We start from the raw sequence: 26,385 nt of genomic DNA, 5'->3' as shown, positions 1-26,385 counted from the left end.
GCACAACATGGAAAACATGAACTCTGTGGGGGTCCTCAGGACCGAGGTTGAGAACCACTGTTCTAGAAGATAATAGATAGAATTGTTTGGTTGCTATGGGCTACGTCCAATCTTAGTAAATTTACTCCATGTTATTGAATGTTTGGTTTTCATAATGATATTGATAAGGCAGTCAGTCCTACATCTGCAGCAGTAATCAATTATAAAGTTTCATAGATGATGACCGACACCAATTTGTGTATAGCCGTGAACTTGGTCACTAATAGGAAAGTATAGAGATTCTTAATATAGATGTTTGAATGTTCTGTTTGTTAATGTCTCAAAGCTCATGATAACTCCTCCAAGCCAGCCCTGCTGCGTCTCTCAGACAAACTGATGGCTGGATACAGAAAGGGTGTACGACCGGTGTATAACTGGAGGCAGACCACTACCGTGTTTATAGATGTTATGGTGTATGCAATATTAGGAGTGGTGAGTACAGCATTAAAACTACAGTGCATGAAACATGTATAAATAAAGTTATACTATTCAAAGACACATTTTGGGTCATGCAGTGCCCTGAACAGCTTGTTGGACATGTTATTTATCTTTGTGTTTTATTTGTACAATTTATGTTTACTTTGACGGATCAATGAAAATGCTTTAGAGGGTAATTTTAGCAGTTCCGTCTAATATAATCTAATCTAAATAGGCAGCTAAAGTCACATAGCATGAAAGGCATTGAGAAATGCCGTTTGCATTTTATTCTGCAATACTTCTACTAGTAACATTCATTTAGATTAACAGCCAGCAAGCAACCCATTGTGCACGATAACCCCTAATTAACACTTACTTGAAATATTTTCGTATAAGTTTGTTAACATTTGTAATATACAGAATTACTCATTATTGTAAATTGGGTTTTAGGATTACTATGTGCTTCTTGAATAAAGGTTAAATTTGGAAACCTTCATTTGAACAACACATATTGTAAATCTGCACTAATACTGTTACTTGTGAAAAATATCTTCATTCCCAAAGATTATTGAACATATATGTGATGGCAGGATGAAAAATTCCATGAATAAGGGCATTTTAAGTATTAAACCATCACCTTACAAATACAGTAACAGAACAGATTCATTCGATACAGTACTTACCCTTGCTGGGTATTCGAACATGTGACCTAGACCGGTTTTATATTGCAAACTTCTGTGTGGAATTGTCAGAGAGAATCTCATAGGGCAAGACCACAGGTGGTCCTTTGCCCTTACTATATAGTGTATGGCAGTTTAGAATTAAAAATTAGTTACCATGTTATACACACGCAGTAGATTTTGGTGAATTGATTTAAACAGAAAATTGAAGAATTTGGTGTAATTATAAGGCAAAAATTGGTAAGATTTTTGACTCCCAAGTTTAATTACTTTTTCTTAAAACAACCATACTACACTGTTAACTGTGGAGGAGCACACATTTTTTTTTACATTTTTCTCACATTAAATTAAATTTAAATTAAATTATTTTAAATTTAGTTTTTTACCCAAAGTAGGTAAGTGAGATATTTTTACATTCAAAAATTGTTAAATGGGTAAGTAGTATTTTAAAGCAAATAAGAAGCGCTGTAATGTTACCGTTCTGTCACTATAAAAAATAAAAATTTAACCATTCTTCAGGTTATGCATCTTATCACTCAATACTTTAGCAAATGCTGTCATTCATTTGATTAGTAGCAGCGGTGATTCCATATGCACCAGTGCTGGTGTCCCTTACGCTGATAACCACTGAGTTCCGACAGTTCTTGTTAAACTTCAAGCATCTAAATGAACACTTCTTCGCAGCTTTATAGGCAGATGTATCAAGCCATGTAGAAATATAAAGTGGAGGAGTTGCAACCAGCCCGGTTTCAAGAGGTCATTTTAATTAGACAGAAGATTTGACATTGTAAAGGTGTGGAAACGTTGCCTGTGGCACCTCGAATCAACACCATGGTGACCCAATCTTGCCACAATGGAAATCACATCTAATTGAGTCTACTTAAGTGCCCAAGACTGCCGGCACTCTAATAAAGTTTTCAATGGCCCCAGTGCCCAAAGATAATAGCATACGCAGGGTGGGATAAATTAAAATACATTGCCGCCCCAGCGATGCTAGAGCATATGTATTAACATATGTGCATAGCATCGCAAAGTGGTGACGGATGCCCCCGCGATACCTATGATGTGGTCTTTGTCACACCCCCGGCTCAGCGGCTGTCCCCGGCACCTCCTCCTCCCCCCTGCAGCCGGAAGGACATCCTGCTGTGACATGCTGCTAGGGGGAGGAGGAGTTTGATGGAAGACGGATTATGTTGATATTTATATAATTTATATACTTATATAGATATTTATATACAATATCCAAAAATGATGGCACTCAGGAGGCAAGAATAGATGAATAAATTGGACAATGCATATTCACATAAGGTCGAGCTTTCGGGGTGTAACCCCCTTCACCAGGACACAATCCTACAGCTGTAGGATTGTGTCCTGATGAAGGGGGTTTCACCTTGAAAGCTTGACCTTATGCGAATACACATTGTCCAATTTTTTCCTCTATTCTTGCCTCTGAGTGCCATCATTTTTGGATATTGGGTACTTGTTTCCTAGAACGGCCACAACGATTTAGATCGTTGTGGTCGTAAGATAAAAAATCGGATCGGTCGCATCGCATGCGATTTGGTCGCATACGATGCGACCGATCCGATCTGCCGATTTTTCACCCGATTTTTTTTTTTTTTACACCAGATTTGTTTAAATTGCCCCCCCAAATGTTAATAAGTGTGCTAGACCCCACGATAGACGTGAACCCGAAGCGTGGCGAGCGCAGCGAGCCCGCGAGGGGCGGCGGTGCGCGTCCTCCGACCTTTTCATTCCCCTACTATCCACTAGGGCGTGGAGTGAGAATATAATAGTGTGGCGAGCGCAGCGAGCCACCGAGCCCGAAGCGTGGCGAGCGCAGCGAGCCCCGCGAGGGGACGCGTCTCACTTCACAGGTATACGCGTCCCCTCGCGGGGCTCGCTGCGCTCGCCACGCTTCGGGCTCGGTGGCTCGCTGCGCTCGCCACACTATTATATTCTCACTCCACGCCCTAGTGGATAGTAGGGGAATGAAAAGGTCGGAGGACGCGCACCGCCGCCCCTCGCGGGCTCGCTGCGCTCGCCACGCTTCGGGTTCACGTCTATCGTGGGGTCATGGCGGGCACATAAAAAATGTGAAATGGGTCATATTGGCCCATTTCACCTTTTTTATCATTTTTCCCTATGTGAGATGGACTTAATCAAGTCCATCTCATCTTGTGCCATTATAATGGCACAAGACCGACCGATTTCAATGTTAAAAGATTTTTTAACATTGAAGTCTATGGAAAAATCGGGTCAATCGGTCGGTCGCATCGCGGCCGATTTTAATTGGTCGCGACCGACCGATTGACCCGATTTCTGTCAATCAAAGTGAAAAAATTGTAAAAAATCGGCCACATCGTGAGGATCGTGTCCCTTAATTAAGAGCCACGATCACTCACGATTGTGGCCGTTCTAGGAAACAAGTACCGGATATTGTATATAAATATCAACATGATCCGTGACTACTGATGCTAAATGCACCTCCTTACATGCCACTCAGCCAGCAAGCAGAGGTTTAGTAAATATAAGTTCCAATTTAATATTCTTTCTACAATTAACATCATTGGTAAAATATCCAGTTAATTACAAATACTAACCGGAGGATTGGTAGTTAATATTGAACTGATTGTTCCAGACTGCTTACAATACTAATACCATTGGATGCCTGTATACTACCATTACTAACAAAGGACTTACCTTCTAACAAATTAAGGTTTGCAACAGTAGACCTACTATATCTGATTGTTCTTAAATAAAAAAAATTCTCCCGAAATATAGGAGATTTTTTAGTTTACATTTTTTTAGGTTTATTTTTATATGTGTCTCATATTGGCCGGTACCTATGAAATTGATTATTCAATTATATTAATACTGTTATTTAAAATTTGTTACTGTATCTATAAATGTTTTTATTTTTTAAATTTCTAAACTACTAAGACTGGCTCCAATTTTTTCTACAATCCAAGCGCTTTCTTCTGTTTTCTTTAGAAAATCAGAATGGCAATTCATCCTGCATTTGCGCGTACTTGGTTGTGGACTTCATGGCACATAGCTCATAGCTTTTCTGTGATTGTCATGTTTGTACAGTAACTAGTTACGTAGTGCACGATTTTGCTCGTGGTTGCCTGTCTGGTTATTATAAGTCTGGGAATTGATTTATTTTGTTTTGCAATCTCCTAGAGACTTGTTCATTCCATTTTTTTTTCGGCAGGCAGATTTATTATTTTTATTGTTTTACTAGAAAGAAAAAAAAATTGACCAAAGAAAAACTTGGGTACTCTTTACCTAGAAGGGCGCCCATCGCAGCCATCGCGGGCATTGAATGCACTAAAAAATCGGGTGCGATGCGACCGACGCGATGCCCACGATTTCCCATTGGGAACAATGTTAAATGTCCCAATTGACCCGATTTTTCTGTTCAATGTCTCAATTGACCCGATTTTTCCATAGGAAACAATGTTAAATGGGCCACAGAGGCCAAATAGCCACCCTGAATTGTGAAATGGCCCCCACAATTGTTAACGCCACCCCACGATCAACGTCAACCAGAAGCGTGGCGAGCGCAGCGGTACGCGTCCTACGACCTTTTCATACCCCCACTATCCACGTCGGCGTGGAGTTGAGAATAGAAAGTGTGGCGAGCGCAGCGAGCCACCGAGCCCGAAGCGTGGCGAGCGCAGCGAGCCCCGCAAGGGGACGCGGATACCTTCACAGGTATCTGCGTCCCCTCGCGGGCTTCACAGCTGTCCGCTCGCCACGCTTCGGGCTCGGTGGCTCGCTACGCTCGCCACACTTTCTATTCTCAACTCCACGCCGACGTGGATAGTGGGGGTATGAAAAGGTCGTAGGACGCGTACCGCCGCCCCTCGCGGCCTCGCTGCGCTCGCCACGCTTCGGGTTGACGTTGATCGTGGGGTGGCGTTAACAATTGTGGGGGCCATTTCACACTTCAGAGTGGCTATTTGGCCTCTGTGGGCCATTTAACATTGTTTCCTATGGAAAAATCGGAACAATTGTGACATTGAACAGCAAAATCGGGTCAATTGGGACATTTAACATTGTTCCCTATGGGAAATCGCGGGCATCGCGTCGGTCGCATCGCATGCGATTTTTTGGTCGCATGCGATGCGACCAACCCAATTTTTTTTACTAACGATGCCCACGATCAAAATCGTGGGCGCCCTTCTAGGTAAAGAGAACCAAAACTTGTGATGTCAATGTCATTAGCTGAATGTTGAGGTGGCAAAAAAAAATATTTGGTTATAAATATCCATAGGAACATAGCTAAACAGTGGAGAGCAGAGTACTGGGACACAACCATCATTTGGATTATATATTCTAATTTATGTCCAAGTGCTAAGTTTATGTATTTTAGAAATATTTAACATGTGCTGAGTTCAGTGTTTGCTAACATTGCTGAATTTTCCCTGAAGGCATGCTGAAACTTTCAAAAGCAACTTCCCCATGATTTACCATACACGCACCAAGCGTACTACAGTGGAAGTACAATAGTTGCACATTTGTGAGGTGTCCAAAGACCAAAATTAATAAAGGATGAATTTGGTGGCATTTTCAGTCCATCAATGAGGTGTTTCACTTCTAATCTGCCAGATTTATATTATTCAGCCATTTTGGAGCCTGGCTTTAAACCTTTTGCCAAAACCAAGTGGTTTTCATAGCCACTGCTTGATACTCCTGGTAATTTCTATCCATTGCTATTGAAAGATTGAGACAATTTTTTCTAATATGGTAGTTTATCATTATAAATTGTCATATTTCTAGAAGTTTTTCAGTGAGTTTAGTAAATGTGTCATTTGTAAAACCGCTGAAAATAAAAATGAGCGTAAGCCAGCTGTTTTAATAAACTGCTCTTGTGCATTAAGATGTCACCCATACCGGACAGATGTTCACAATATTAAAATAGGTCTACTCAGGCCTTAGGTGTAATCAAATAAAATAAAAATACTGCAGCAACATAATAGAGTATTTTTACAATGCTCAAATAGAAAACATAGACGTTGACAGGAATATCAGGTTCATATTCATCTTGGAGTTTGGCAGGATGACTGAAACGAGTCTGTAGAGGCGGGACTAACAAATGAGTCATAGACCCACCTCTGCAGAAATTCTGTGCACATTCTTTCTCTTTGTCCTCTTGTCTATAAATATAATAGCAATAGTGCACTTTACTGCAAGTAATCATACAAGTTATACTGTAATATGCAATTTGTGTTGTTTTCATCATAGAGGTTACTATATATACCAAATTCCTATTGTACAAATATATTGTGTATTCATTTTCTACCTAGGATGAGAAGAACCAAGTGCTCACAACGTATATATGGTACAGACAGGTAAAATAATTCAATTGTTCTTCAAGAAACTGTATCATGTACTAAATATAATGTAATATGTTTAGTGAAATAAATGCTTTAAATCAGGCATGTCCAAACTATGGCCCTCCAGCTGTTGTGAAACTACAAGTCTCATCATGCCTTGCCACTGTTTTGCTATTAGGGAATGCTAAAACTATGGCAAGACATGCTGGGATGTGTAGTTTCACAACAGCTGGAGGGCCACACTTTGGACATGCCTGCTTTAAATAGTCTATTTATTGTATTTTTTTGTTCAGTTTATGCTGCTTTCCCACTGCAGACCAGTTTAAAGTACTGGTAATCTTAAATGGTATTTAAAACGGTATTAGCATTCCCACTGCAGCAGATTACCATTTTAAATACCATTTAAGTACCATTCCCATTGCAGTGAACCGTGTAAAATGTAGAGTGCCTAACCCCCCCCCCCCAGTGTAAAAAGTACCTAATCCCTCCCCCCCCCCCCCAAGTGTGAAGAGTGCCTAACCCCCGTACCTGCCCTGTGCCCCCACCTCCCCTCCCCTTGTACTTACCTGCACGGGGATGCAGGGCAGTGGGGAGGAAGCGGGGGTCCATGCAGGGTACAGGCAGTCTCAGTGCCTGATGAGACCTAGTAGTTCTCACTTTGCGCATATGTAATGAGTGCACGTGCATAATAATGAGCCACTCATTACACATGCACAAAGTGAGAACTACTAGGTCTCATCAGGCACTGGGACTGCCTGGAGGCTAAATAACGTTTAAGAGGCATTCCCACTGCCTCTTAAACGTTATTTTAACGTGTAGGGCTCTGCTTTAAAAACGGGTTGAAATACCATTTAGCTTTAAACTGTATTTCAACTCTGGCACTTTCCCACTGCAGCCTTAAATGGTAAATTGCACTGAAAATCAGCAATTTACTGTTTTTTAGCTGCAGTGGGAAAGGGGCATTAGTTATTTATTCATTTTTGGTGTCTGTCTAGTTATTTATTTATCTACTTATTTATTTTTTCAAGACATTTAAATATTTCACATTTGTGCTGAAGACCTTGGGAAAAGGTGCTAGTGTAGCTTCAATACACTACTGTAGATACTACTGTTATAATTCCAATGCAATTCTAGATACAATTATGCAAAATTATTGCTTCTTTGTGCTCCAGATTATCTCTGATTCTAATAAATCTGGCTGGGATTAACCAGATGTCAATGCAGCCATTGTTGGACCAATCAGCAAAACCATGGTTCAGCCATCTCCCAAAACATATGGGTATGGATCATTAGGCTGATGAAAATAATGTAGGGTACACACCAGGACGACCCACTCACGATGCACATCGTGAGCGGGTCGTCAGTGTCTCATCCGACCCGCTCACGGTGACGCGGGGGGGCACGACCCGCTCACGATGTGCACCGTGAGCGGGTCCGATCCGATGGCGACCCGCACCCGGCTGTATGGTCGTCATTGAGATCCTACCTGCAGCAGGTAGGATCTCAATAACGACCGATCGACCCGCGGGACTGCGCATCGGATCGGTATCGGTCCACACCAGGTCAGAAAAGGGCCCAATCACCACACAATCTACATCCAATTGGTCGGAATTGGATCTAGATTGTGGGGATCGGGCCCTAGTCGTCCTGGTGTGTACCCAGCATTAGGCTGACATAGGTTGGCCTGAAGGTTGACAGGCATTAGGTTGACACAAACAAAAGATCAACATGGCTTAGGTCGAGAGGGTCATGAGGTTGACACATGAATAAGGTCAACATTGGGAAGGTCGATAGTCAAAAGGTTGACATGGACTTTTTCTCATATTTTTTTTAGTCGACATGGATACCGTATTGGTGCACCATGTACCCTTCAAGCGTAGTTTTGGCCATGGTGCCTCGCTACACTCGGCACACTATTCTGTTCTTTCTCCGCACCCTAGTGGATGGTAGGGCATGAAATTCTGCCTGTCGGTACATGTTGGCTTGAAAAAATTGAAAAACCCATGTCACCCTAAATACTGATGCCCTTTCTGATGTTGACCTTATGACACTGTCGACCTTAGCCATGTTGACCTTTTGTCTGTCTATCTAAGGCATGTCGACCTACAGTGGTCAACTCAATGTATGTCGACCTTAGTTTGATCAACCTAACAACCATTTCCCAAAAATATATCATACATACATTTCCAATAGTCTCTGTTGTATAGTTTACTTTTCTTTCTAGTCTTACAACCAAATGTATTTTGGTATCAGTAGTTTGCATTTACTATATAATATATAATGAACAGGGTCTATCAAAAGATAACATGTAATTACCACATTAATTATGGCTCCCTGTAAGATATCCTATAAAATCAAATGGTATTGCTGGGGGGATGAGTGTTCCGTGCACCACCGGCCACTAGATGGCACCCGACATCTAAGTGCCGCTCTATTTTGGTGTGCATAGACATTGGCGCTGACATTACTGTTACGATGTTCCATCACTTTGGCATGCTGCGATGGGGCTGCTTTGTGTCTTCGTGCATCAAACTCCAGAAAACATAATTTGCTGGAGCTTGTTCCTGCTAGTCACGGCCATCAATAGATGGCAGTGGCTATTGACACCTGTTGGGTGTGAATCATAGGGTATCTAGGTTAATAGGTTAATAATGAAAGGTCAACAGGCACAATGTCGACATGGACAAAAGGCCAATGTGTAACAGGTCAACATTAACAAAAAATGGACATGAAAAAGGTTGACAAATGAAAGGATGACATAAGTTTGTCACTGTTTTTTGTGTCAATGTAGACATCGAACCCTTCGTAACTTTGCATGGTTTGTGCACTCGGCACACTTTACCATTCCCAATCGTAGTCCAGGTGGATCATAAAGCATGAAAAAGTCCAAAGAAAGAAAGAAAATCACGAAGAACTCATGTTGACCCTTTCATGTGTCGATCTATTGCTTGTGTCGACCTTTTGACAATGTCAACCTAGTGATTATTGACCTTTTTTCAATGTTGACCTTGTGCTTCTGACTGTCAATGTAAACACTGTTGACCTATCATTGGGGTACCGGCCTGTCGGCTTCTTTTCACAAAATCCTCTGGAGAGGAACCCAAAGGATCCATCTGTGGGACCTGCAACTTGTGTATGCCCCTAGCAGATGGCTGCACTTTTGAGGTGCTACAGTAGGTCCAATACCCAGAACTCTATGCATCACAGGGACAGCTATATATATTAGAAGAGCTGTACCAGCAAGTAGGTAAATTTGGTATAATAGTGATATAAAATGCTGTAATGTAGATAAATAGAGGGGAGATGACTACAGTTGATTTGTGACAAATTATTGACAAGCATTTGTTACAGGCATAAATAACACTACAAAAGACTCTTGGCAGAAACAATTTTTTACCTTATTAGCACAATAAAAAAAAAAAAAATGGTAAAAATATCACGTGAAAGCATAGTACCTAAAAGCAACTTAGAAAGTCCTTATTCCTGTAGCATCAGTATTGCATTTGCAAACAGCCAATCACAAGCGTTCCACTTGTACTGAAAACCTCCTCATCATCATTATCATCATCATCATCATCATCCAGTATTCATCTTCATCATCTACCTTCTAATAATACACATTCTTAGGTATATTGCATATGTATCCTTGTCAGGCATGTGTTCTCTCGTGAACATGCTCTTACTATCTCTGGCCAACATTACGCACATACAGTTCTTTGCGCGTCTGCCATCTGAGCACGTATGAAGCAGTTTCACACAAAATGCACTTTTCAAACCGGTGCAGTACTTAAATTGTACCAACCCACCTATGGCTTTCAGATATGGATCATAGATCCTACGATGTCTAGGTCCACAGTCAATAGGCCAAAAGGTCAATTTCATGATTATGACACACGGGAAAAAAATCACAACGAAAAACGGTTAACACATGAAAAACTTGACGTGAGTTTTTAACATTTTTCTGATGTCAATGTTAATGCGGGAGGCAGCGGGAGCCGGTACGGAGCCTGGACGGGGCCAGGTGAGCTGCTCTCACCCGGCCCGGCGACATGAGGGTACAGAAGTTGGTGAGTGGGTACAAGAGGGGCGGGAGGTTGCGGGCGGTGGCGGGAGGGTGTGGACGGTAGCGGACAGAAGGAAAGTGCCTTATAAGTTTTGCTACTCACCCGGTGCCATCCTCAATGCCTCAATCCGGCATCTTTTTATGTCGGATTGAGATTGATGGAAACACAGTCAAAACCTGTTTCCATCAAAAGCAGCTTGATTAGAGGCTATTCCGTCATTCCACTTGGTTTTTGGCAGGTCAGAACATTTCTATCTGCTGAAAAAAAACCAGCAAGCACTGAATAGGTTGGAACTCCTTCCAATCTATTCATGTCCAAAACTGCCATCTTTTCGGCAAGACGGCAGTTTCGACAGTGATTGAATATACCCCTATGTTGGCAATTTTCCTAGATTTTACCAATTAATAACCCAATGAATAGTAGCTACAGCTATATTTGTCAAATTGCATTAATGTACAAAGTGGAGGGCCTTGACATGATGGGGTGAGGGAATTTTTTGAATGCTTAAAAAAAATAGAAAAACCTACTGTATGACTAAATGTTACAGCAAATACCTTTTTAGTTTTATTGCACAAATTGAGCTACTGTTGGCTTTTTCGCGTATTGATTTCTCATGTTTTATGTAAGCATTGTATACTGTAAATTTGATGATCTCACTTATGTTCTTATTAGTTTTGGGTGGATGAGTTTCTCACCTGGGATCCTAAGGAATATGAAAATGTGTCCCAAATTTCGATCCCAACTGAGAAGATCTGGGTTCCTGATATTCTGATCAATGAATTGTAGGTAAAAGCATGGCTGTATTTCTCCCACATTGCATAACAAAATATCATTTAACTTCAAATGCAGTTTTAATTTTAGAATGGGTAGTGTTGTGAGATTACTAATTTCCTGACTTCAACTGAATCATGGTGACCATCACATATTACTTTTCTTATGCATGTTATTTACTGGAAAAAAGTACTTTATCCATATTCAAGAAACTAGCTGGAGTATCAGAAAGTAAATGCAATTTGAGAAGAAGACTTACTTGGTATTCCAAATGTTGGCATGCTCTCCAAACTACCATACTGCAGTTGGCAGCATGTTTTTAAGACTTGGACAGCATAAGTAGTAGTAGTAGTTAGTTTATTTATAAGGTGCCACAAAGTGTCCGCAGCGCCGTACATAGCAAACAAAAAACAAATTACAAGGTAACGTACAGGGTGTATTGATAAAATACAGCATAAATAGGGGTATAGCTGGTAGAACTAAAATCAGCATCAGTTCTGAAGTAGGTGTCGAAATTGTCGAGGAGACTGAAGATGAAGTAGAGGAAGGGAAGAACAGGGCAGGAGCACTGGTGAGGTAAAGAGGTAGGGTGAGTACGTGAGGAAGGAGGACCCTACTCATAAGAGTTAACATACTAAAAAGGAGGTGGGTGGACGAACGAAAAACAATAGGATAAGTAGGAATGGATGGGAACGGATAGAGGGGTAGGGTAGGCAGGATAAAAGAAGCGAAAGAGGTTAGGAGGAGGAGGGATAGGCTAGTCGGAAGAAGTGGGTTTTGAGGGAGCGCTTTAAGGAGGTAAGGGAATCAGAAAGCCTGATGGGTGGCGGGAGGTTGTTCCAGTGCAGGGGGCAGCGTGAGAGAAGTCTTGGACACGGGAGTGGGAGGAGGTGATTAGGTGAGAGCATATGTAATGAGACTGTATATTTCTTGTAAAAGGCATGATATAATAGTCATTTCGAGGATATTAAGGGACACTTGGATACCTAACAAATCATGTTTAACTTTAAACTCTAGATTAGTAATCTTCGGGGATGCCGTTTGCTCAGTGGCGTAACTACCGATTTTGCGCCCCCCCGCCGTAAATTTTTGGGCGCCCCCACTCCCCCCCCACCCCTTCCCGTACCTTCTGCCCGGCCGCATCTGCGGTCACGGTCCCCTGACTCCCCTGTCTCCCGGCGCCCCGGCTCCTACTGCTATAATGAAATGTGACTCTTAGAAAATGGCTGCCCCCATACTGCAGACAGTTTTTTGTCTGCAGTATGGGGGCAGCCATTTTCTAAGTGTCAGTTTTCATTATAGCAGCAGGACCGGAGCCAGCGCAGGCAGGTACCGGCAGAGACAGCAGCGGGTAACTATAGCCCCGCAGACCCCCCGCACCCACACTTTCTCTGCGCCTCCCCACCACTGCGGGGGCTGCGGAGCTATAGTTACGCCACTTTATCTATGATATCAGTGTCTGGTGCAGTATATTAATACCTCAGCAAGGTGTGCCATCCCTGGGATTGTGTCACTGAGAGGGGATCAGTAGGATTTACCTACAACCGACAATTACTTAACCAACGCTGTTATACCAGCATGTTGTAAATACCTATGGTCAATATCCTGGCACATGTATAATAACAACTATTGAAATATCAACAGTCAATATATCAACATGAACATATTACATATCAACATAATGCTGAACATGGTAAAATACCGACACAGCTATGATCCTAAAAATGTGCACTGATTTAAAACACCGACAATCACATCACCAACACTCACATCTCCGACAGGCCCCCTTTTAGGTCTGAATAACAACCAATGATATTCCTACGTCCCTCAACGTGGACACCGTATAAGTGTACCGCTGCACTCGCCATGGTTCGAGCACCATGCCTCGCTGTGCACCCTATTATATTCTCCATCTGTGCCCACTGGTATGGTAGAGTATGAACAAGCCGGTTTTGAAAAGTTTTATACACAAGTTGGTTGTCAGGATATTGAGTGCGTTGGCATTGTGAGGTATTCAGTAAATTTGTGTAATTATTTTGTCGGTATTGTGGCTCTGTCTGTGTTTTCTTCCTAATTGTGTTTTACTTGTTGGTATTTTGATGTTGTCAGTGTTTGGATTTTCAGTGGTGTCTATATGTTGTATATTGTCCATCAGCATGTGATTGTAGGGATCATTGAAAATATGGGATCTCACCTCAGAATTCATAATAATAATAATAATGATATTTATATAGCACTTTTCTCCCAATAGGACTCAAAGTGCTTCAGAAGTTACTCCATAAACTAGAAGCTAGATTTTCAATTCTTTGTTTCAAATGTTTTTTTTTTTTTTTTTTTAAAGCACTTCTTGTAATAATTTGTGTTCTTCTTTTCAGTAATATTGATTACCTAGATGCATTTGTGTTTTCTCAGTGTTGATGTTGGAAAGTCCCCAGATATCCCTTACGTCTATGTCAACTATGAAGGCAGGGTACAGAACTACAAGCCAATCCAAGTGGTGACGGCCTGCAGCCTCAATATATACAACTTCCCTTTTGACCTCCAGAATTGCTCTTTGACCTTTACCAGTTGGCTTCACACAAGTATGTTTTCTATATGTAACAAGAGCAGGCTTCAGTCTGTTATTAAGATAGAAATCACATATCAGTATTACATTCATGGACCTATATCTTAAATCAGTGGTTCCCAAACTTTCTTGACCAGGGCACCCTAGAATATCAGCATTTGTTCAAGGCACCCCTAGTCAAAAAGTTTCTTATGGATAAATAAAAAATAAAATAAATTGTGCTTAACTGTTCAGTAATGTGGTGGGGAACATAACTGTGGTTCTAACTGGCCAAGGGCGTAACTACCATGGGTGCAAGGGGTGCAGCTGCTATGGGACCCAGAGCTGAAGGGGGCCCCTCTTTACTGTCTAAAGGTGAGTACACACGGGTGCAATTTCATGTGAAATCGCTGGGACTATGGTCGCTGATCGACCATATTGCCAGTGATTTGGAGCGCAGCTGGCAATAAATCGCCAGCTGCGCGCTCCCGTGTGCACTGCCCAATGGTCGCTGGTCGCAGGAGCATGCTCCTGCGACCAGCGGCTTTCCCCGGCGATCACTGTGCGGGGAGGTCAGCGCCGGGGAGATCAGCATTGATCTCCCCAGCCCCGTGCCGCTGCTCCCTCCCTCCTCCCATCAAAGTGACAGCAGCAGCGTCTGCTGCTGCTGCGCTCCCCCTCCGCCCCGTAGCAGTGTCTCCTTTTCATTGCTGATGAAAAGGAGACACTGACCAATATGATTGCTGGGGATATATTGCTAGCAATATATCCCCAGCAATCATATTACCCTGTGTGTACACAGCATTAGTAATATGTTTTATATACATGCATCACCATCAGTTGCTAAATAGAGGGCCCTTAAAAACTATGGGGCCTACGAATATCCAGTTACACCCCTGTAATTGCCCATACAATTTATGATTGGCAGCCACCAGCACTGGCTTTGCCTATCACTTTGAGCATAAAGAATTTGTTTTGGTGGTGGACCCCCAACCTGAGGCACCCTTGCAGGTATCCCGAGGCACCTCATGGTGCCTGGGCACACAGTTTGAGAACCACTGCCTTGAATCCAATATGTGCAGGTTAGGATAGTTTACTTTACTTTTTTGAACAAAGGGTCTGATTCTGATTTTGAAGCCTAGCAAAAGAAATACAAGAAACTTTGGGTGAGATTTAATAGGATGAAAGATTCAGAAAGTGAGAGATTTGGTAAGAAATCTCCAGTTTTTTTTAAAGTGGCAATCATTTACTCAGCGACGTAGCTTTGTTTGGGGCGCCCCCCCCCCGCCGTTAATGGGGGGGCGCCCCCCCTCCCCGCCCGGCCGCCCCCCCCCCCCCCGTGCCTGCCCCCCGTGCCCCCTCCCCCCATTGCCGCATGCTTACCTGTCCGCGCGTCCCGGCTCCCCTCCTGGCTTCAATAAATTCTATGCAGACGGATCACAATAAAATGGCCGCCCCCATACCGCAGACAGTTTCAGAGAACAGTCTGCTTTATGGGGCGGCCATTTTATCATGGTCCGTCTCCATAGCATTGTTTGAAGCCAGGAGGGGAGCCGGGACGCGCGGACAGGTAAGCATGCGGGGGATGGGGGGCGGGGGGATTACTATAGCACCACAGCCCCCCTGGCGCCCCCATATGCACAGCGCCCCCCCGTGACTGCGGGGGCTGCAGTGCTATAGTAATGCCACTGCATTTACTCTTCAAAATCAAACTGGTTTTGCAGTGTAAATGATTGCCGCTTTAAAAAAACTGGAGACTTCTTACCAAATCTCTCACTTTCTGAATCTCTCATCCTATTAAATCTCACCCTTTGGGCCAAATGTAATAGGGCGAGAGTTTCAGAAAGTGGGAGATTTTGAGAGAGTTTACCCATTTTTATTTTAAGCAGCAATCAATTACACTGCAAAAAAAATGGGAAAACTCTCCCAAAATCTCTCACTTTCTGAAACTCTCACCCTTTTACATTTGTCCCTTTGTATCTAGAATAACCCATGTTGCAAGTGAAGCAAATACATTTTTATTCTGTGCAGGGTAAATACTGTCTGCTTTTGCATGTAATTGTAATTTAGATTTAAGCTTTGACACAACTATGACAAAAGTGCAACAATTTATACAAATAAAATACATATCAGGTTTAAAGAATTTTCCACTAATACCACTTTCACATCGCCGACACGTTTTAAAAACCGGTATTTAAAACGGTAATTAAAACGGGTCAGAGCCTTAACATTGCCGCAGATTACCGTTTTAAATACCGGTTTATACCCCTTTCACATCGCACTTTTAAAACGGTAAATTGCCGTTTTTTTTCCCTTTTTAAAACGTTTAAGCCTGCACTGTGAATGCATAGCATTGTACACATTCACATTGCACAAAAAACGGCAAGGAACCGTGTAGGACTCTGCTTTTTACACGGTTCGAAATGCCAGTTAACTTTAAACGGTAAATCGGCTGTGGTGCATTCACAGTGCAGGCTTAAACGTTTTAAAAAGGGAAAAAAACGGCAATTTACCGTTTTAAAAGTGCGATGTGAAAGGGGTATAAATAACATCATGCCCAAATGAACTGCTCTACTAATCAGAAGGATTACAGTAACAGGGGCTATGTTACATCTGTTTTAATTTTGGTGAATCCACAACGTGGCCTGTAGAAGACGCCATGATTTTCTGTCATTTTTATTTAGCATACATTTATTGGACATATTTTCCAAATAAGCTTTTTAAAATATATTATGTTAGGTACTTGTTTCCTAGCACGGCCACACCGATTTACATCGGGGTGGTCCTGTCGGAAAAATCGCGTCGATCGCATCGCATGCGATTTGGTCGCATGCGATGCGATCGACGCGACCGACCCGACCGACCCGATTTTTTGATTGAATGAAATGTAAATCGGGTCCCTGGGACCCGATTTTACATTGGATTCAATGTAAAATATTCCCAACCCCCCCAAATTTAACGGCGTAAACCCCACCCCACGATAGACGCCAACCCGAAGCGTGGCGAGCGCAGCGAGCCCGCGAGGGGCGGCGGTGCGCGTCCTCCGACCTTTTCATTCCCCTACTATCCACGTCGGTGTGGAGTTGAGAATAGAATAGTGTGGCGAGCGCAGCGAGCCACCGAGCCCGAAGCGTGGCGAGCGCAGCAAGCCCCGCGAGGGGACGCGTATACCTGTGAAGTTATACGCGTCCCCTCGCTGCGCTCGCCACGCTTCGGGCTCGGTGGCTCGCTGCACTCCCCACACTATTCTATTCTCAACTCCACGCCGACGTGGATAGTAGGGGAATGAAAAGGTCGGAGGACGCGCACCGCCGCCCCTCGCGGGCTCGCTGCGCTCGCCACGCTTCGGGTTGGCGTCTATCGTGGGGTGACGACGGGGACATCTATAATGTGAAATGGGTCATATTGGCCCATTTCACATTTTTCACATTTTCTCACGATTTCAATGTTAAAATATTTTTTAACATTGAAGCCTATGGAAAAATCGGGGGCATCGCGTCGGTCGCGTCGGGACCAATGTTAATGGTCCCGACCGACGCGATGCCCCCGATATTGTGCCTTAGCCGGCAAAATGGACCTGATTTCAAAGGAAATCGGGTCCATCGTGTGGATCGTGTACCTTAACTTAAAGGTACACGATCCACAAGATTGTGGCCGTGCTAGGAAACAAGTACCTTATGTTATTTAAACTGTACTGGGACCAAATATCATTATAACAATTTTCTAATGACAGTGACCATTCTGAGATATTGGCCCTTATTCTGGTTGGTGCGGTCGAGCCGCATATGCGGCTCCGACCGCACCAGACGAATCCCCGCCCACCCTACGGATCGCCACGGCCGTCCGTACACGGACGGCTGGCGATCCGCATAAAAATGGTGGAGGCTACGCCTCCACCATGGTGGGAGCTGCCCCCTGCATTCGATGGTCGTCGACCATCGAAGGCAGGTCCGCACGCCGCGGCAGCTCCCGCAAGCTGAGACCACACGGACAATCGTCCGTGTGGTAGCTTGTATGGGGGCTGAAAGCTGACATCCGGCGACGTCAGCTTTCCGCCCCCATGAGTTGCGTCATGCCCTCATTAGCATGCGTACGCCCCGCGTTTGCATGGGAACGCCCATGAAACGCGGGGCGTACACATAGGGAAATGAGGGCATGATGCCTCTCACGCCCCTATACGCCCCCTTTGCGGCGGACGAAATACGTCTGCGGCGAAGGGGGCTGCACATGCGCAGATTCACCTCTGCGCATGTGCAGAGTAAAAACATCGGCGGTACGGCCGCACGCGGGCCGTACCGATCCGATTAGAATAAGGGCCATTGTTATTTGTCAGAGACAAATATCATCTTTTGTCAAAATTATCTGTAAATATACAAAGTGATGTGTTACCGAAAATTGGCAAGTTGATGATTGAGTGATGAATGATTTATGAATGGGAAGCTTTTATCTATGCGTAGGATAAAGAACCAACTTTAATACCTACAGTACGTTTTATTTCTAAATAGAAAATTCTAAACCCTTGCCCCCATTTAAAATGTATTCCACATTGTCAAACAGCAAAACTGCTACAGACATACAGATGGAGCCATCCTCATCTAGCCCTTTAATAGGATTAAGTGAGCATTAGGTTTACTCTGCTAATCCCCTACTGTATTGTTCTATGTATTGTATTGCTGCTGAGAACAATAGGATAGCCATGGCTCACCATCACTATCCAGAGATGGCTAGATGAGGATGGCTCCATCTGTATATTAATCTTATAGACTATTTAAATTGTGGATATCCCCACCCTCTCCCTTCAACTGGCAAAGTACTGGATTCTATCTCAAGGAAGCTGTGCAGCTTCCCTTTTACTGGCAATCCCAACTCAACTCCATTTAAAGGGGCAGTGATCCACAACAACCTCTTTTTCCATGTATGGGTGCTGAAGAGCGATGCATTCCTGTAAAGCTGCATTGCCCCCCCCCCTCCCCCATCACACACAACACCTGAGCACTTATTTGCGATTAGGCTTTTTAAGAACCCAATTATATTCATTTCCTGACAGATGATCATCTTTAGTGATTTATCAAAGCTTGGAAAAGGATGAATTGGAGAGAGTTAAAGAACCAACCAACCATAATCTAACTGTCATTTTACAGGCCATGCTTGAAAAATGACAGGAGCTCATTGGTTGGTACTGTATGTTATCTCTTTCAATACTTTGACAAATCTCCACATTGCCTGGTCTAATTTTGATGTCTAGCTCTGATAAATAATGATCTCATAAAATGGATGATAAACACTAATTTTTCTGAATTTTAGTATTTTCCTAAGCCAATTTGCAGATACTTAAGTAACAATCCCATTGAAATATTAATGTTTGCTGTTGAGAATGATATTTCATGATTCAAAATAAAAATAGGGTTTTCATTTATTTTCTCAACAGGGTAAAAAAACATTTGATATTTTGATATACTAATACCGCTTTCACACTGCCAAAACGTTTAAAGAACCGGTATTTTTAAACGGTAGTTAAAACGGGTATGAGCCTTCACATTGCAGTAGATTACCGTTTTAAATACCGTTTAAGTACCATTCACATCAGTCAACCCGTTTAATCCCCTGAACACGTTTCAAGGCAGAATGCAGGGGACAGCCTATCACAGGTCTGTAATCTGTTGTTTTTACTAAATACCGTTTCAGAGCCATTCTCACTGCATAAAAAACGGCTCAGAAACGTGTAGGACTCTGCTTTTTAAACGTGTTGAAATACCTGTTATCTTTAACCGGTAAATGGCACTTTCCCACTGCAGCCTTAACCATTTAGAAATGGGAAAAAAACAACAATATACCATTTACCAAGTGCAGTGTGAAAGGGGTATAAATTGTATGAGTATAATCCATTTGTGAAAACAACCTTATAGGATGTTGTTTAATGTACGACATAGATACGGAACCTGAAAGCAAATAACATCATGAGGATTTACATGTTAACCTTTAACTGCTGCTGAACTTCAAATCCCAGGATGCTCAGCAAGCCACCGATCAGCAGATAATTACCTTGATTCTAGAATGAAGAATTAGGACCAGCTGGAGGGCTGCAATAATCCAAGTATTCTCCATGTAGTCAAAGTGAAATACTGTATGTTTCTTCAGTGTGTTTAATTGGTAGAGAACACATTATAACATTGATCTGTCTGGTCTAGTTCAGGACATCAATGTTTCCTTATGGAGGACACCAGAAGAAGTAAAGGAAGACAAGAGCCTATTTATGAACAAGGGAGAGTGGGAGTTGCTCTATGTCTTGTCCCAGTATAGGATGTTTGTTGAAAATGAAGACAGCTTTGCTGAAATGAAATTTCACGTGAGTTCTGTGAATTATGTCTTATCTCTGCTTTAACGTTTCAACTACAATAAGCTTTTCGGTGTTCACATATATTTCTGGAACTCATGGAAATCTAACAACTAATATATTGATGCAGTATACGCTATTTTTTTATATATTTTAAAACTCTGTAGTGATTATCTATAACATACACTTATTTGAAATGATTGAGTAACACCCATTTCGCACACTTCAAATTACCCGAGTCCGACCCGGGTTGTTGCCGGTTCGAAACGATGCGGTGACCTGGAAAGTGCAGCATATTCCATTGTGCTTTACAATTGGAAACAACAGTGATTAAACATACTGGGTAGAAACAAACCGACATAGAGGTAGGAGGGCCCTGCTCACAAGCTTACAATCCATAGAGTTTTACCCAGGTTGGTCCTGGGTTCCCGGGCAGTGTGAATGGGTAGAAAATTTGTTATGTGCAACTGCGCTTTTTTTTTAAGCATCACCATATTGTAATGGACTCTTTAAATAATAAAATGGGAGCGCTAATGAGACTAATAAAATGGTATACCTAAAGATAATGACTGTGCTTGCCTGTTAGGAAAAAAAAACATGTACTGTATGGGCTAAAATAAATAAGACATTGATAATGTTTACAACTCTCTTTTGAATAGTTGTGTTGGTGGGGAAGGGGCAGTGTGTGGAGCTGGGGATCACGCACTATGAGACAGCGACCTGCACTTTCCCTACAAGACCTCACGTCCGTGAGTGCCATCCATGTATCGCAGTCGATGTTTGCTGCTTGCATCTCCGTCTCCCAGCCGCTTCATCCTCTGTCCGGCTAAGACTAGAAGTTCGGGTAGCGTGTTTCCGACTGTTGTATTGGCATTCCTGGCTTCTTGCAACAAACGCGTTTCTAAGGCGTGCTCTTTGTCAAGGATGTCAGGCCTGTGTTGGGGTGTCTTTTTTTTATACATGCAATGAAGACCGATTTCACCAAGGCCCAGGATTCCTCTGTAGGACTAGTGGGTGGAATCAGCCTTTGTTGCAAATTTGGACTGCAAAATGTTAAGGAAGGACTGAGAGTGCCACCCGATACACCCCATGTATATATATATATATATATATACACAAGTTCCAATGCAAGTCATTAGAGAGGGCACTCACCACTAGTTGCACACGAACAAATTTATTGTAGTTAATCGACTGGAGTCAGCATATTATGTCGACGTTTCGACCCCGGAGGGCCTTTTTCAAGACAGAGATCAGCACAAAGATGCGTCACCAAAGAGAGTCAAGTATTGGTGACGCATCTTTGTGCTGATCTCTGTCTTGAAAAAGGCCCTCCGGGGTCGAAACGTCGACATAATATGCTGACTCCAGTCGATTAACTACAATAAATTTGTTCGTGTGCAACTAGTGGTGAGTGCCCTCTCTAATGACTTGCATTGGAACTTGTGTATATATCTGGAATTGAGATTCCTTAAGGAGCACCCCCCTGCTGATTTCCCCTGGATTGGAGTGCGGATCCCCCAACCTGTGTATATATATATATATATATATATATATATATATATATATATATATATATATATATATATATATATATATATATATAGTAAATGCCACTGGTGTGCAAGACAGTCCAATTAAGTATAGTTCATAAAAGTCTTTGTGCTTGTAATCCTCCATACTTTTATGCAGCCACTTCCAGGAAGGTCCAACCACGGACCAATATTACATAGAAGAAATATTAATAAGCATCACATACATACATTTCAGTTTTGAGTAATCTAATGGCCTCCCTTACACTCTCAGCATCCAGAGTCTCAGATGCGGCTTCTCACTCCGGAGTGAGAAGCCGCACCGGAGACTCTGAGACTCTGGACACTGAGAGGCACTGATTACTTTCTAGCAATGCTGATTATTCTAAACTGAAATGTATGTATGTGATTCTTATTAAAAGTGATATTTTTTACCATACCTAATTGCGCCCTCCATTCTTCGGTTGGAGAGCATCAGGTTGGCCAGGCTTCTATTACACCAAATACTAACAGTACACTTGCCATATTGATGATGTCTATTTTCTTATGGGCACTAACAGATTTCTCTTGTTACCTGACAGGTGGTTATAAAGAGACGACCCTTGTTCTATGCTGTAAATCTACTTCTCCCCAGCATGTTCCTGATGGTGATGGACATAATTGGGTTCTACCTGCCTCCTGACAGTGGAGAACGAGTCTCCTTCAAGATCACCCTTCTCCTAGGCTACTCTGTCTTCCTCATTATTGTGTCCGACACATTACCAGCCACAGCTATTGGAACCCCACTAATAGGTAACTGAGTGTATCTGCGATTTTCCGTGCTGTCATCTGAAATTATCTCTAGTACTTTGTTGTTTGATGAAGAATCCTTACGTGAAATTGTTTTTCCATGTGAGATATTTTAGAACTTCTACTATATCCCCTGGCTTCTCTCCTTGAGGTAGCATGGTCCATTGTGTCCCTGAGTCTAATTACTTTTTTAGGGCTGTCGCTATTTTTTTACAGCTAAAAACTATATCAGTACAGAACAATCAAATAGTAAAATGATGTCTGAATATTATTGAGATGTTGAAGCGCCATAAAAATTAATGATGTGAACAGATACATCAATGTCTGTAAGGTAATAAAGGGAAAACAGATGCAATGAAGGAGAGAACATTAGGAGCAAAGAAAAAATGTATTATTTAAGCAAATATAAATGTTAAGTAGTTACAGCAGAATACCAATATCTTATCTTGATATGATAGATAATTAGACTGACAAATGTTTTTTTTTCTTTATTAAAAAAATAAGTATCGCAGTCATTAATGAAGAACATTGTTTTTTGTTCTTAAACTGAACCCCTCTAACCCCCAAACTAAAAAAATTGTAAGAATTCCATTATCATAATTTGGGGGAGAGTTTGTATCCATTAATGTCAGTTAAATAAAATAACTACGTTATATATTGGTAGATGAAAGTGACACATCTCTTATTTATAACTAATCAATATAGTGCAATATTACCTGTCAATGACATACCATATAATGTATTGTCAAAAATGGTAGTGTTTTATCTATAAACAATGGGAAAAATTAATTAATGAAAAAAAATTCAGACAAGGGCAAAAAGAACCTACGCATTTTAAAAGTGAGATGACAGAGTTATTCAGTTCTCTTTACAAATGGTAGATATCATCAATGTACAAACTTAGTTTAAAAAAAGCAAAGTATACAGATTGAGGGGTATGTTTACCTTGCATGAACAAGAACAGTTATATATCTGGTGATTGGTGTTTAATAAAAAGTGATAATCTGAAAAATGTTGGATGGCAACATTTGTGCTAAACTAAGAGGTGCTCCAATTGGACACAGGGAATCCAGAAAGCTCCAACATGGGCCATGCAGGCACACGTAGTAGAGAACAACACATTGGGTCTGCGTCTGAGCTGGATGCTGTAGCATCTCTACAGTATCTGCATCTTTTTCTAATCATGCATGTGTGACTTAATGCAAATGCCTTCACAAGCATTTCCCTAGTGTACAGCCATGTGTCCGAATGTGCAAGGGCTGAGACTCTCATTTTCAGCATCTTTCAAATATAGCTTGGTGTATCTTTAGACCCGACAACCTGTTGCACAATGCTAGATGTAGATCTCTAATATAAACGATCGTAATCTGAACCCACTACCAATTCCGTGACATGCCTGCAACACTCCCTTTAAATGCCCATAGGTCATACCATCTTCAACCATCTGAAGAGCCAACTCCCAGGCTCCATGCATGAATGCCCATTACATTCACAATACATTTATAAGTCCATCCATTTAATTGATATTGCCACTTTGTGCGCACACACCAATTTACATATGCACTGTGCAACTTTTCATGACTTTGACTTGTGCACAGTTGAAAAACATTAACCATTTGCGTGAATATCAGCATTGTATCCAACTTGGAATTATGCCTTTTGACTCTTAACATGCTCAATATTTCAGCACTGGACAGCGACATTTTTACTTTCTGATTTATATTACATGTGTTATATCGAATTCAGTATCAGGAAATGTTATAACAAATGTGCATGTTAACAATGGATATATTTTACTACAATTTAAGTAATGTTTTCAAATTATTATTATTATTATTGGTATTATTATTATTCAATGTGTGATCCACATTACATATTATTATGTTTTAACCTGCAATAAAAAGAAGCTGTATAAATTATCTAAAAGGTAATTGAATAGCTTCCAACCTTCAGATCACTGTAGGAATAAATCTCCAGTTTATCACTATATTAGTCTTCCCATGATGTGTGCTACGTACTTAGAGACACACATACAGAAGCCTTTGAAAATAATAACTGATTTGTTAACATTTATGTTTACTTTTCATTCTAATTCTCTGTTATTGTACTTTTTTATATCAGGTGTGTATTTTGTAGTTTGTATGGCACTGTTAGTGATCAGTCTGACAGAGACTATACTCATCGTCCGACTAGTGCACAAACAAGATCTCCAACCTCATGTTCCTGAATGGGTGAAGAGGCTGGTCTTGGAGAAAATTACAGTTTTACTGTGCATCCGGGACAAGAAGAAATTTAGTACATCTCGTATCCACAGTACTGACATTTCCCAACAAATGGAGAACAACAGCACTGGTAAGATTATCTTAATTTCATTAATTTGTTTAAAATTGGAATTTACTGTACAATAAATGACAAGAGGGTAAATCAGAATAAATTAATACATAAGGTAATAATATAAATAATAGTGATACGTAGCATGTATGATATGCACTTACATTTCTAAGTTGATCAGAGTCACAAATACACTTCCTTTTCTTCACCACCCCACTCAGTGTCAATGACAACAGATGCATTCCTAGACTACACTGGCTTCACTGTGACTGGCAGTGACTTCCTATTGGAAGTCCTCCTTACCAGTCACCCACATGACGGCCAGTCCCATTGAGAGGTGTTTCCTTCCTCCAGGACTGCCAGTCTGGACTGCAATAAGCAGAGAGCTGGCTTTCTGTAGGATAACCACTGCCTGCCTAATAGCGCAATCCTAGCCGGCTGCAACTGATGCAGCCCATAGAAGCCTAGCCTTCGCGCATGCGCAGTACTGTTGCTGTAACTGAACATACATTGGGCCTGGCTTCTTTCAATTTCATTATACCGGTGTTCTGGGATCTGGTAACTTGGTCAGGTTAAGGCTGCAGAGACCCAGCAGCGTGGCCAGAGACAGTCCCCCTACTACACCCATTTACAAAGTTCTAAAATGAATTATATTTTGTTATGTTTTTCTCTTGTAGATAAATTGGCTCATTATAATTCAGAAAATGTTAAAGACTATGAAAAATCCATGGGAGTAATTCTACCTACAAAAGAAAGCTCAGTAGTGGTGGACAGCATCCTCCATGAGATTGCATCGATTCGGCAGTATCTAGAGAAAAGAGATGAATATCGTGATATAGCCAAGGAGTGGTTGCAGATTGGATATGTCCTAGATGTCTTACTCTTCCGTGTTTATCTGGTAGCAGTATTGGCTTACACTGTTACCTTGGCAACCATGTGGTCCTACTGGCAGATCGCTTGACCCGTCCTAGAAGAACGGACACTAGATACATGTTTAGCATATATTATACTAATTATTTATATGGTTTACACAGAATAGACAAAACCAAGATTAGCTCTCCTGCCAATAAAAACTGGCTCACCCATGACCCCTCCTTTTTTTAATGAGAGCTGTTCTAGGCATATTTCTCTAATGGTTGTGGCAGGGGTGCCGATTTATGTTTCTGCTGGAGGGTGCTCAAGGAGGTGTGGCCTCATAAAAAGGGGCATGTCATTTGGGGAGGGGGTGTGGCCCTGCAATATGCTGACCTGAACGGTCCTGAATCACAATGAACACACAATAACCAATAGCTAATACTGCACACTGTATACACAACACATAACAGTGAATAATACTGACCACTGTAAGCACACATACTACACTAAAAGGGCAGTGTGTATACAAAAATAACACACATTAGGCAGCACACACACTGCACTCTGCCCAGCAGTTATTACTCACCAGAGCAGCAACTTTATGATGGTGTAAGGCATCGTCTTGTATGCGCGAGTGTGCATGCACCAATTGCTGGGTGAAGGGAAGGGGCACACACACGGGGCAA

The 26,385-nt window shown here is 42.0% G+C and overlaps 1 protein-coding gene across 1 annotated transcript; it reads left to right on the top strand.

Annotated features, from left to right (window-relative positions):
- Positions 1 to 233: 233 nt before the first annotated feature.
- Positions 234 to 26,385, top strand: HTR3A (5-hydroxytryptamine receptor 3A). The gene is made up of 8 exons (XM_083162005.1): positions 234 to 471; positions 6,452 to 6,496; positions 11,218 to 11,327; positions 13,729 to 13,898; positions 20,050 to 20,207; positions 22,306 to 22,516; positions 24,635 to 24,865; positions 25,522 to 26,385. Exons 1-8 carry the CDS (start codon positions 376 to 378, stop codon positions 25,803 to 25,805), a joined length of 1,305 nt encoding a protein of 434 aa, XP_083018131.1. The 5' UTR covers positions 234 to 375; the 3' UTR covers positions 25,806 to 26,385.

The sequence above is a fragment of the Crinia signifera genome, chromosome 19 (assembly GCF_055691185.1).
Source record: "Crinia signifera chromosome 19, ASM5569118v1, whole genome shotgun sequence".
Lineage (NCBI taxonomy): Eukaryota > Metazoa > Chordata > Amphibia > Anura > Myobatrachidae > Crinia > Crinia signifera.
The sequence above is the reverse complement of the archived record's forward strand: the minus strand, read 5'-3'. Positions and strand labels throughout refer to the sequence as shown.